Source organism: Scomber japonicus, chromosome 20 (assembly GCF_027409825.1).
Source record: "Scomber japonicus isolate fScoJap1 chromosome 20, fScoJap1.pri, whole genome shotgun sequence".
NCBI classification, from domain to species: domain Eukaryota; kingdom Metazoa; phylum Chordata; class Actinopteri; order Scombriformes; family Scombridae; genus Scomber; species Scomber japonicus.
The window spans coordinates 4,094,924-4,107,423 of record NC_070597.1 but is presented as its reverse complement, the minus strand read 5'-3'; the positions used below and the strand labels follow the sequence as shown (position 1 = coordinate 4,107,423).

General features: G+C 40.1%; 1 protein-coding gene across 1 annotated transcript in view; it reads right to left on the bottom strand.

Annotated features, from left to right (window-relative positions):
- The window catches only part of LOC128381441 (semaphorin-4G-like), a 24,021-nt gene that overhangs the window by 5,068 nt on the left and 6,453 nt on the right, over positions 1 to 12,500 (bottom strand). Inside the window, exons 3-5 of the mRNA XM_053341456.1 lie at positions 10,527 to 10,749; positions 4,739 to 4,854; positions 2,284 to 2,438 (exon numbers count right to left, since the gene is read on the bottom strand). Coding sequence (XP_053197431.1) covers positions 2,284 to 2,438; positions 4,739 to 4,854; positions 10,527 to 10,749 — 494 coding nt within the window. The remainder of the gene's footprint in view (positions 1 to 2,283; positions 2,439 to 4,738; positions 4,855 to 10,526; positions 10,750 to 12,500) is intronic.

Here is a 12,500-nt window from a genome sequence, read left to right as displayed (position 1 = left end):
TTCTTTCTTTGTTCCTTCCTTCCTTCCTTCCTTCCTTCCTTCTGTCCTTGCAGTATTGTTGGCTGTGTTTACTTGTAGTACTTTTGTCCTTTTTGCAGTATTTTATCATCTTTTGCAGTATTTATATATTTCTTTGCAGTATTTGTATCTTTTCTTTGCAGTATTTTCATCTTCCTTTGCAGTATTTTCATCTTCCTTTGCAGTATTTTTATCTTTCTTTGCAGTATTTTTATCTTCCTTTGCAGTAGTTTTATCTTCCTTTGCAGTATTTATATATTTCTTTGCAGTATTTGTATCTTTTCTTTGTAGTATTTTTATCTTCCTTTGCAGTATTTTCATCTTCCTTTGCAGTATTTTTATCTTTCTTTGCAGTATTTTTATCTTCCTTTGCAGTATTTATATATTTCTTTGCAGTATTTGTATCTTTTCTTTGTAGTATTTTTATCTTCCTTTGCAGTATTTTCATCTTCCTTTGCAGTATTTTCATCTTCCTTTGCAGTATTTTTGTCTTCCTTTGCAGTATTTTTGTCTTCCTTTGCAGTATTTATATATTTCTTTGCACTGATACTTCAATAGGAATAGTTACTGGATTGATTAAATGAATGAATTAAATGTTTTGTATCTTATTTTATGGTACATTCCTGTTGATAATGTGTGTATCAGATTAGATACAGCAGGTATAGCAGCTCATGTATCTGTCATTTTATTGCATTTCATGTTATGAGTGATATGAGCTTTATGCAGGACCTTGTTATATTCAGTATGGTGTATGGTATGATATGAAACTAAACTCTTTGTATCTCTGCCAGTAACTACTGTATATAAAGTAGTATAGATAGAGGCTTTTATGTATAGGACCAAAAAGAAGGTAAAAAGAAAGGATCAGGTTATTATCTCAGTAAGGAAACTATTGAAAAAAGACTTCCTCTTGCAGTTAGACTCAAGCACGGAAACCTAAACGCTGATTCGAGGTGTGGTGATAAAAGTGCATTTTCAAATTCCAAATGTTCTCAAAATTCAAGTTTCCTCACCGAGCAGAACGGAGCTAATGAGAAAAAAAAAAAAAAATCCAGGCCGACCACATTGTCTGCAGACCTGCTTTCATAAGAAATCAGTTGGAAGGGAAAACAAGCCGTATAAATAATTAACTAGACTGTGCTGTTGCTGGTGCTGTTGCTGGTGCTGGTGCTGTTGCTGTTGCTGTTGTCGGGGCTCAGATGGAAGAAATCAACATAAACCTAAAAAAGGTCATGTAATGCAAAAATGTACATTATGTCAAAATGACTCATTTTAAGAGATGCTTATAATAATTAAGACATTGTTCACCCTGAGAAAATTCACCTGAGTGTTTTATTAGGAATGCATAAAGCTCTGCATTAATTTACTCTTGGCATTATTTGGGTCGATTATCCAATTTAAGCTTTAAAATGTATTTTTTTTTATTCCTAGATATTTTTCTATCTAACTAAACTCGTCATCCAAATGCACACAGCGACACATTAAAATACCTTTCAGGAGGAAATCTGCAAAAGGCTTTAAAATAACTTATAACCACATTATTTCAGACTTGGTTTTAATTGATTGCAAAAGTTTTTAACTACACTGTAATCTTATCTGTTTACTTGTATAAAAATATAACATTTTAAAATATGGAAGGAAGGAAGAAAGGAAGGAAGAAAGGAAGGAAAAGAAGGAGGAGAAGGAAGAGAAGGCAGGAATGAAAGACACAAAGGAAGGGAAGAAGGAAGAAAAAGAAGACAGGAAGGAAGGAAGGAAAGAAGGAAGAAAGAGGACTTGAAAGAAGGAAGGAAGGAAAGGGGGAAGAAAGAGGACTTGAAAGAAGGAAGGAAGGAAGGAAGGACAGATATAAGGAAAGAAGGAAGGAAGGAAGAAAGAGGACTTGAAAGAAGGAAGGAAGGAAGGAAGGACAGATATAAGGAAAGAAGGAAGAAAGGGAGGAAGGAAGAAAGAGGACTTGAAAGAAGGAAGGAAGGAAGGACAGATATAAGGAAAGAAGGAAGGAAGGGAGGAAGGAAGAAAGAGGACTTGAAAGAAGGAAGGAAGGAAGGACAGATATAAGGAAAGAAGGAAGGAAAAAAAGAAGACAGAAAGGAAGGAAGAGAATTTGCAAGGAAGGGAGGAATAAGGAAAGTGGGCCGGATTGGAAATGGAAATGTGCACGTGTCGATGTATGTGCATATCGTTCTTAGTGCATGTGTGTGTGTGTGTGTGTGTGTGTGTGTGTGTGTGTGTGTGTGTGTGTGTGTGTGTGTGTCCTCTCACCTCTGTGCACGTGACGATATTTCGACGCACACCTTCCCGTCCCAGGCACAGAAGGGATCTCTGGCGAACACGCAGTCGTAACAGGAAGTGTATCTCTGACAGGCCGACATCGGTACCTGGACGACTCCGGAGTGAGAGCCCACGTAAATGCTCCGCTGTCAACCAAGAAGAAAGATAAAAAGATAAAAAGATAAAAAGATAAATGTGTTTCTACTGTTTTAACCTTCCTGTCGTCCTCCCGGGTCAAGGGGTCAAGGAAGGACAGAAGGAAGGACAGGAGGAAGGAAGGAAATGAGTAAGGAAGAAAAGAGGAAGGGTTAGGGTTAGGGTTAGGAGAGAAAGGTAAGGAGAGAAAGAAGGAAGGAAGGAAGGAAAGGAGTAAGGAGGGAGGGAAGGAAGAAAGGAGGAAGGAAGGAAGGAAGGAGGAAGGAAGGAAAGGTGTAAGGACAAAAAGAGGAAGAAATTTGGGAGAGAAGGAAGGGAGGAAGGAAAGGAGGAAGGAAGGAAGGAAGGAAGGGAGGAAGGAAGGAAGGAAGGAAGGAAGGAAGGATGGAAGGAAGGAAAGGTGTAAGGACGAAAACAGGAAGGAATTTAGGAGAGAAGGAAAGAAGGAAGGAAGAAAGGAAGGAAAGAAGGAAGGAAGGAAAGGTGTAAGGATGAAAAGAGGAAGAAAGAAAGGAAGGAAGGAAGGAAAGGAGGATGGAAGGATGGAAGGAGAAGGGAGCAAAGAAAGAGGGGAGGAGGGGAAGAAGGAAGGAAAAATTAAAGAAAGAGGGAAGAAGGAAGGAAGGAAGGAAGGAAGGAAGGAAGGAAGGAAGGAACAGTCAAAAAAGACGGGGTCAATTTGACCCGGGAGGACAACAGGAGGGTTAAAGCCTGATATTACAGGTGGCACACATGTACCACAGACAATGCATCTGATTATTCATTGTTTGCTAATGACTTTGCCTCCCTTCCCTCCTTTCCTTCCTCCTTTAATTCCTTCTTCCATCATTCCTTCCTTCTTCCTCCATTCCTTCCTTCTTCCTCCCTTCATTCCTTCCTTCCTTCCTTCCTTCCTTCTTTCTCCCTCCCTTCATTACTTCCTTCCTCCCTTCCTTCCTTCTTTCCCCCTCCCTCCCTTCATTCCTTCCTTCTTTCTTTCCTTCTTTCTCCCTCCCTTCCTTCCTTCCTTCTTCCTCCCTTCCTTCCTTCCTTGACCCGGGAGGACGACAGGAAGGGTTAAAGCCTGAAATTACAGGTGGCACACATGTACCACAGACAATGCATCTGATTATTCATTGTTCGCTAATGACTTTGTTCCAAAAGCTCCTTGAAGTAATTCCCAGAGCACACTCTCTCTCTCTCTCTGCAGATCAGCTTCACACAGTTTGTGAAATGTAGGCTTTGAGAAAAAAAAAATCAAAGCTATAATTTACTGGCAGCTCGCAACTGTTTCACAAGCTAATGATCTAATTATCCAGAACATGATCTATCCAAGGCAGCGCGCCATTTACTTTAGCACAAACAAAAAGGCTGTTTTAAACTCTAATGCTGTTAAAACACATGATGCATTATACATGAAGACATACCAGAGCAGAGGATCCCTTCCTTCTTCCTTCCCTACCTCCTTTCCTTCCTTCTTCCCTCCTTTCCTTCCTACCTTCCTTCCTTGCTTCCTCCCTTCCTTCCTTCCTTCCTCCCTTCCTTCCTTCCTTCCTTCCTCAGATCTAAGTTCAGCTGTTAGGGTAAATGTTCCCTCCTTACTTTCTTTCTTCCTTCCTCCCTTCTTCCTCCCTTCCTTCCTCCTTCCCTCCCTTCCTTCCTTCCTCCCTCCCTCCTTTCCTTCCTTCCTCCCTCCTTTCCTTCCTTCCTTCCTCCCTTCTTCCTCCCTTGCTTCCCTTCCTTCTTCCCTCCCTACCTCCTTTCCTTCCTTCTTCCCTCCTTTCCTTCCTACATTCCTTCCTCCCTCCTTCCTTCTTCCTTCCTTCCTTCATCTGTCCTTCCTTCCTTCCTTCCTTCCTCAGATCTAAGTTCAGCTGTTAGGGTAAATGTTCCCTCCTTCCTTTCTTTCTTCCTTCCTTCATCTGTCCTTCCTTCCTTCCTTCCTCAGATCTAAGTTCAGCTGTTAGGGTAAATGTTCCCTCCTTCCTTTCTTTCTTCCTTCCTCCCTCCCTTCCCTCACTTCCTTCCTTCCTCCCTCCCTCCTTTCCTTCCTTCCTCCCTTTCCTTCCTTCTTCCTCCCTTGCTTCCCTTCCTTCTTCCCTCCCTACCTCCTTTCCTTTCTTCTTCCCTCCTTTCCTTCCTACCTTCCTTCCCTTCCTCCCTCCTTCCCTCCCTTCTTTCCTTCCTTCCTTCTTCCCTCCTTTCCTTCCTTCCTTCCTTACTTTGCAATTGACATAACTAGTAAGGCCTGTTTAAGGGTTAAAACTCTAATGTTGTTAAAACACATGATGCATTATACATGAAGACATACCAGAGCAGAGGATAAGACCATGCTCTCTATAGGCTGGGCTTTATCAAACAGCTGCAGCTCCTCTATGATGTGCATGTCGCCGTCGATGTCCACGGCTCGGTGCAGCCAGCCGTCATCTGCAAGAAAGAGACGAGATACTTTATTAACTTGGAGAGGAAATATAAAATGTCTGTAGTTTATTTTATTTATTAGTAAAGACAGGTGTTTACTCTCATCGCCTCAAAGAAAGGACAGATGGAAAGAAAGAAGGAAGGAAGAAAAAGAAGACAGAAAGGAAGGAAGGAAGGAAAGAAGGAAGAAAAAGAAGACAGAAAGGAAGGAAGGAAGAAAAAGAAGACATTAAGGAAAGAAGGAAAGAAGGAAGAAAGAGGACTTGAAAGAGGGAAGGAAGGAAGGACAGATATAAGGAAAGAAGGAAGGAAGGAAGGAAGAAAGAGGACTTGAAAGAAGGAAGGAAGGAAGGAAGAAAGAGGACTTGAAAAAAGGAAGGAAGGAAGGAAGAAAAAGAAGACAGGAAGGAAAGAAGGAAAGAAGGAAGAAAGAGGACTTGAAAGAAGGAAGGAAGGAAGGAAGGAAGGAAGGACATATATAAGGAAAGAAGGAAGGAAGGAAGGAAGGAAGAAAAAGAAGACAGAAAGGAAGGAAGGAAGGAAGGAAGGAAAAGAAGGAGGAGAAGGAAGAGAAGACAGGAATGAAAGACAGGAAGGAAGGAAAGAAGGAAGAAAGAGGACTTGAAAGAAGAAAGGAAGGAAGGAAGGAAGGACAGATATAAGGAAAGAAGGTAGGAAGGAAGGAAGGAAGGAAGGAAGGACAGATATAAGGAAAGAAGGAAGGAAGGAAGGAAGAAAGAGGACTTGAAAAAAGGAAGGAAGGAAGGAAGGAAGGACAGATATAAGGGAAAAAGGAAAGAAGGAAGGAAGGAAGGAAGGAAGGAAGGCAGGAAGGAAAGAAGGAAGGAAGGACAGATATAAGACAGGTGTTTACTCTCATCGCCTTCAGTCTGCCTTTGATGTAGTTCAGTTCTGTTTCTCTCCACTTAAAGCTCAGCAGTTAAATGTCGCACTACAGCAGCAACATCTCACATCAGAATAAATGTGTGGATTGTTTACTCAATAATAAATAAACAGAATAACTCAAAGTTAGTAAAATAAAAGAAAGAAAGCTCAGATAAAAACTGTCAAGGAAGGAAGGAAGAAAGGACAGAAGGAAAGGAAGGAAGGAAGGAAGAAAAAGAAGACATTAAGGAAAGAAGGAAAGAAGGAAGAAAGAGGACTTGAAAGAGGGAAGGAAGGAAGGACAGATATAAGGAAAGAAGGAAGAAAGAGGACTTGAAAGAAGGAAGGAAGGAAGGAAAAAAGAGGACTTGAAAGAAGGAAGGAAGGAAGGAAGAAAAAGAAGACAGGAAGGAAGGAAGGAAGAAAAAGAAGACAGGAAGGAAGGAAGGAAGAAAAAGAAGACATTAAGGAAAGAAGGAAAGAAGGAAGAAAGAGGACTTGAAAGAGAGAAGGAAGGAAGGACAGATATAAGGAAAGAAGGAAGGAAGGAAGGAAGAAAGAGGACTTGAAAGAAGGAAGGAAGGAGAACATCTCACATCAGAATAAATGTGTGGATTCTTTACTCAATAATAAATAAACAGAATAACTCAAAGTTAGTAAAATAAAAGAAAGAACGCTCAGATAAAAACTGTCAAGGAAGGAAGGAAGAAAGGACAGAAGGAAAGGAAGGAAGGAAGGAAGAAAAAGAAGACATTAAGGAAAGAAGGAAAGAAGGAAGAAAGAGGACTTGAAAGAGGGAAGGAAGGAAGGACAGATATAAGGAAAGAAGGAAGAAAGAGGACTTGAAAGAAGGAAGGAAGGAAGGAAGAAAGAGGACTTGAAAGAAGGAAGGAAGGAAGGAAGAAAAAAAAGACAGGAAGGAAAGAAGGAAAGAAGGAAGAAAGAGGACTTGAAAGAAGGAAGGAAGGAAGAAAAAGAAGACAGGAAGGAAGGAAGGAAGGAAAAGAAGACATTAAGGAAAGAAGGAAAGAAGGTAGAAAGAGGACTTGAAAGAGAGAAGGAAGGAAGGACAGATATAAGGAAAGAAGGAAGGAAGGAAGGAAGAAAGAGGACTTGAAAGAAGGAAGGAAGGAGAACATCTCACATCAGAATAAATGTGTGGATTGTTTACTCAATAATAAATAAACAGAATAACTCAAAGTTCGTAAAATAAAAGAAAGAAAGCTCAGATAAAAAAAATAGAAAACTGTCAAATTAGAAGTTTTGATCAAATACGGATCAAGATTATGTTCGTGACTTGCCTCAAACTCTTTAGCTGTTACTCCACTTTATCTTTAGGCAAGGCAAATGTATCTGTATTTATCTGTATATCACATTTCAACAACGAGGCAACTCAAAGAGCTTTACATAAAATATTAAATGCATCAAGACAGAATATAAAAGCAACACACGGTGAAATAAAAAGACATTTAAACACGATGAATGGAGATCAATTGGAAATTAAATTGAGCTAAAGTTGATATAAGATGGATAAAAACAGGAGAATAAAAAGTTACAGCACAGTGTGAGATATTAACCCTTAAACAGACAACGTGCACCAGGAGATACAGACTCTTTAACCTTCCTGTTGTCCTCCCGGGTCCTTCCTCTGTCCTTCCTTCCTTCCTTCCTTCCTTCCTTCCTACCTCTGTCCTTCCTTCCTTCCTTCCTTCATCTGTCCGTCCTTCCTTCCTTCCTCAGATCTAAGTTCAGCTGTTAGGGTAAATGTTCCCTCCTTCTGTCCTTTCTTCCTTCCCTTCATCTGTCCTTCCTTCCTCCCTCCCTCCTTTCCTTCCTTCTTCCTCCCTCCCTTCCTTCCTTCCCTTCCTCCCTCCCTTCCTTCCTTCCCTTCCTCCCTCCTTTCCTTCCTTATTCCCTCCTTTCCTTCCTACCTTCCTTCCTTCCTCCCTCCTTCCTTTCCTTCCTTCTTCCTCCCTTCCTCCCTCCTTTCCTTCCTTATTCCCTCCTTTCCTTCCTACCTTCCTTCCTTCCTCCCTCCTTCCTTTCCTTCCTTTTTCCTCCCTTGCTTCCCCTCCTTCCTCCTTTCCTTCCTTCTTCCGTCCTTTCCTTCCTTCCTTCTTTCCTTCATTCCTTCCTTACTTGAGGTGCAAATGACATAACTAGTAAGGTCTGTTTAAGGGTTAAACACCTCAAATTTGGATTTAATTAAAAGTCTTCAGCCGATCTGCAGTTTGTTTCAGATGTGTGGAGCATGAAAAACTGAACGCTGCTTCTCCGGGTTTAGTTTTGACAGATCATTACGTTGAGGCTGAATATCATGAATTGCACCTTTAAATTGGTGTTGAATGCAGTCAAATCCAAACTCAAATAGCAAAGAGTTACTACCTAATCATCCTAAGAGAGCTCAAGGGGTTGAAAATGAAATAATCACAACCCAGTACTGGACTGTAAGTATTGAGGTATTATTACTGAGCAGAACTTTGCATTCAACGCTTGATGTTGTTCTGTTGGACTATACAGGGTAAGTTTCCACTGTGCTCTTTATGCTGTAGCTAAGTAAGTCCTAGTTTATGTTTATGCTGCTATAGGCTTAGACTGAGCTCCTCTCTCCTCCTCTCTCTATCCATTTACATTCATGTACTATTAATGCTCAAACGATTAATTTCTTTAATCGAGATTAATCGCTGAGTTTCCATAGTTAATCACGATTAATCGCGTTTTGAATTGCATGTTTAAAATCCTGTTATTTTCCATTTGAAGGCAGTTTTAAGCCCATAATGTAAAGCATTTCTTACCAGAGTGTCTTAACTGGGAATCAATCACGGCTCTGCTGCGACTCCCACACTCCAAAATGGTCCTTTGGTGGAGCTGAGGCTGGCTTGGCTGCACCTGGGTGTTTAGCGTGGAGGTGCTAACTCAAACTCCACGTACTCCGGTGGTAGTTAAACTCCGTTTGACACAGGTTGCATTTTACTTTTGACTTGTCAACTGAAGCGTCTGGAAGTGTTTTAAAGTTAAACAAGCCGTTCAAAAGTCCAGTCGCTCTCTTACTTTCCATCAGCGCGGTAGGTTTACTGCAGGAGGCCACTTCAAAGCATAGCGCTACAGCTAGAGGAGCCGTCTACGGGGGAGTAGAAGGGACAAAAAGGCTTGCAAAATTAAAACGCGATTAAAAAAAATTAACGCGTTATGGATTGCATTAATCTAATCGTGATTAACGCGTTAACGATGACAGCCCTAATTAATGCATTCACTAACTTAAACATCTTCTTCTTCTCTGTGCTCTCTCGTCTCTCTCACAGGTAGACTCGACCCTGCTGCTATTATTATGTTCAATGTTGTTTGATTGTTTGTCACTGTGCCTCTCTCCCCTCTGTCCTTCTCTTCTTTATTTATCCTTTCTCCCTCTTCTGTTTGTCTCCCTTTTCCCCTCTCACTCAGGTGGCCTTTGCTTTTAAAAATATCGACACTCTCTGCTGCTCTCAGGTCTTCAGGAAGGCTGCTCCAGAGACGAGGACCATAGTAATAAAAAGATGCATCTCTGCTGGTTTTTGTCCAGGCTTTGGGAATAATTAAAAAGCCGCTATCGGAAGACCCGAGGGTTCTCAAGGGTTCATACGATAAAAGCAAATCTGATAATGAGGTTTTTATTGTGTTATTGTCAACAAATCCCCCGAAGAAAAGATCAAAACCGCCATGTTCATTCACTAGTTTCCAACCTCATTTTTTGGCACTCAACAGAAACAACAACTCAAACAAGTAATTTCCCTAAAACAGCTGTGCACTGTAGATTCTAGCAAACGCCACTCACAAAAGAAGCAAATAGTCTCTTAGTTGTTATGTGGACTGCTCTCAGCTGCAGATTAATCCACATTTGTGGTGCTGGTGAGTATTTACAGCAGCTTGACTCAAACTAAATTATACTGTGTGTGTGTGTGTGTGTGTGTGTGTGTGTGTGTGTGTTCACAGTAATGAAGAGACATTAGCAGTGAAACACAGCGTCTCATTGATGTCTTTTTAATTGTGTTTGGACAACAAGAGGAATACGCTATGTCATCGTTTGCAGCACAAACCAGGGGCGGGTCTAGTACATTTTGGGGCTCAGTCTAAGGAAGGGTGGCACATATAAAGAACATGAAAAAAAAAAAAAAAAATGTTAAAAATAAATTAGGGCTGTCCGGTTAACGCGTTAATTCAATCCATAACGCGTTAATATTTTTTAATGGCATTTTAATGTTGCAAGCCTTTTTGTCCCTTCTACTCCCCCGTAGACGGCTCCTCTAGCTGTAGCGCTATGCTATGAAGTGGCCTCCTGCAGTAAACCTACCGCGCTGATGGAAAGTAAGAGAGCTACTGGACTTTTGAACGGCTTGTTTAACTTTAAAACACTTCCAGACGCTTCAGTTGACAAGTCAAAAGTAAAATGCAACCTGTGTCAAACGGAGTTTAACTACCACCGGAGTACGTGGAGTTTGAGTTAGCACCTCCACGCTAAACACCCAGGTGCAGCCAAGCCAGCCTCAGCTCCACCAAAGGACCATTTTGGAGTGTGGGAGTCGCAGCAGAGCCGTGATTGATTCCCAGTTAAGACACTCTGGTAAGAAATGCTTTACATTATGGGCTTAAAACTGCCTTCAAATGTAAAAACGCGATTAATCGTGATTAACTATGTTAATTCTGCGATTAATCTCGATTAAAAAATTAATCGTTTGACAGCCCTATTTAATCTGTTTTACTCGACTGATTGATTATTTAAGTGATGTATCAGCTGTACTATAAATAAATCAACCCACCGGTTCCTAGAAATAGGACGGTATAGATGTTTCCGTCCAGCGCCGGCTGCTTGTGCACGGCGATCTTGACGTAGTTGACGCTTCTCTTGAACATGAGCGGGCGAACTCCTATCGGCTGCACCTGGCTCGCCATCAGAGGATGCCTCCTGGCGAAAGTGAGGACGTTGTCTGGTAGATCTCGAGATGAGTTGATGTTCAGAGATTTGTGCAGATCTGTTATACACTGCAGAGAAGAAGGAGGAGAAACATTAAAGAATGAGATCAGTGGTGTGTGTACAAGCAGAGGAAAGAGCGGGACATTAAATGCTCTGATGTGTGAGGGTAGTAGTAGCAGCATTGTTTATTTATACTCCAGAGATCATTGAGAGTGACCCTAATTTACAATGACATTGAGTCAATTATAGAGACAGGAAAGGAAAACAACAGCAGCAAAAAAATAAATAAATAAAATGAGAAAAATTAATTAAATAAATGAGAATAAAATTTAAATTAAATAAGCAAAATAAACAGTCAAATAAAATTAAGGAAATTAATTAAATAAATGAGAATACAATTAAAATAAAATAAGAAAAATAACCAAAGAAATAAAACAAGAAAAAATAAAAATAAATAAAATGAGAAAAATTAATTAAATAAATGACAATAAAATTAAAATTAAATAAGCAAAAAAACAGTCAAATAAAATTAAAGAAATTAATTAAATAAATGAGAATAAAATTAAAATAAAATAAGAAAAATAAACAAATAAATAAAACAAGAAAAAAATAAAATAAATAAAATGAGAAAAAATAAATATAATAAAATAATAAACAAATAAAATTAGTAAAAATAAGTCAAATAAAATAAGAAAGAGGCATAAAGAAATAACAAAAAAAATAAAATAAAATAAAATAATTATTAAAAGTAATAACAGTAGATTTCAAGATGTTTAAGATCAATTTTCTAAAATGTCCAAAAGGTATAAGTGTGTTTATTTTGAAGGAATCAGGAAGTGCATTAAAGCTAAAAGCAGATTTCAGACCAAACTCTTGGGACATAAAGTGAAAGTCAGTCAGTAGATTAGGTTTTAGGTTAAAGTCCATCTGGGTGACAGAACAGCTCCGAAAGGTAATGGGGTAATTTTCCTCTATGGGGCTTTATAGATAAAGAGACACCAGCTGTGCAGGATATAATAATGCAGGGGGGTCAAACATGCGGCCCGTGGGCCAGAGGCAGCCCGCCGAGAGGTCCAATCCGGCCCAGTTTCCTTCCTTCTGTATGTCCTTCCTTTCTTCCTCCCTATCTTATTTTCCTTCCTTCTTTCCTTCCATCTGTCTTCCCTTCCTTCCTTCCTGTATTCTCTTTCTTCTCCTCCTTCTTTTCCTTCCTTCCTTCCTTCTTTCTTTCCTTCCTCCCTGTCTTCTTTTCATTCCTTCCTTCCTTCCATCTGTCCTTCTTCCCTTCCTTCCTTCCTTCCTTCCTTCCCTACCTTCATTTGTGTATTCTCTTTCTTCTCCTCCTTCTTTTCCTTCCTTCCTTCCCTTCCTTCATTCATGTATTCTCTTTCTTCTCCTCCTTCTTTTCCTTCCTTCCTTCCTTCCTTCCTTCCTTCCCTTTCTTCCTTCCTGTATTCTCTTTCTTCTCCTCCTTCTTCTCCTTCCTTCCTTCCCTTCCTTCATTTGTGTATTCTCTTTCTTCTCCTCCTTCTTTTCCTTCTTTTCCTTCCTTCCCTTCCTTCATTCATGTATTCTCTTTCCTCTCCTACTTCTTTTCCTTCCTTCCTTCCTTCCCTTCCTTCATTTGTGTATTCTCTTTCTTCTCCTCCTTCTTTTCCTTCCTTCCTTCCCTTCCTTCATTCGTGTATTCTCTTTCTTCTCCTCCTTCTTTTCCTTCCTTCCCTTCCTTCATTCGTGTATTCTCTTTCTTCTCCTCCTTCCTTCCTTCCTTCATTTGTGTATTCTCTTTCTTCTCCTCCTTCTTTTCCTTCCTTCTTTC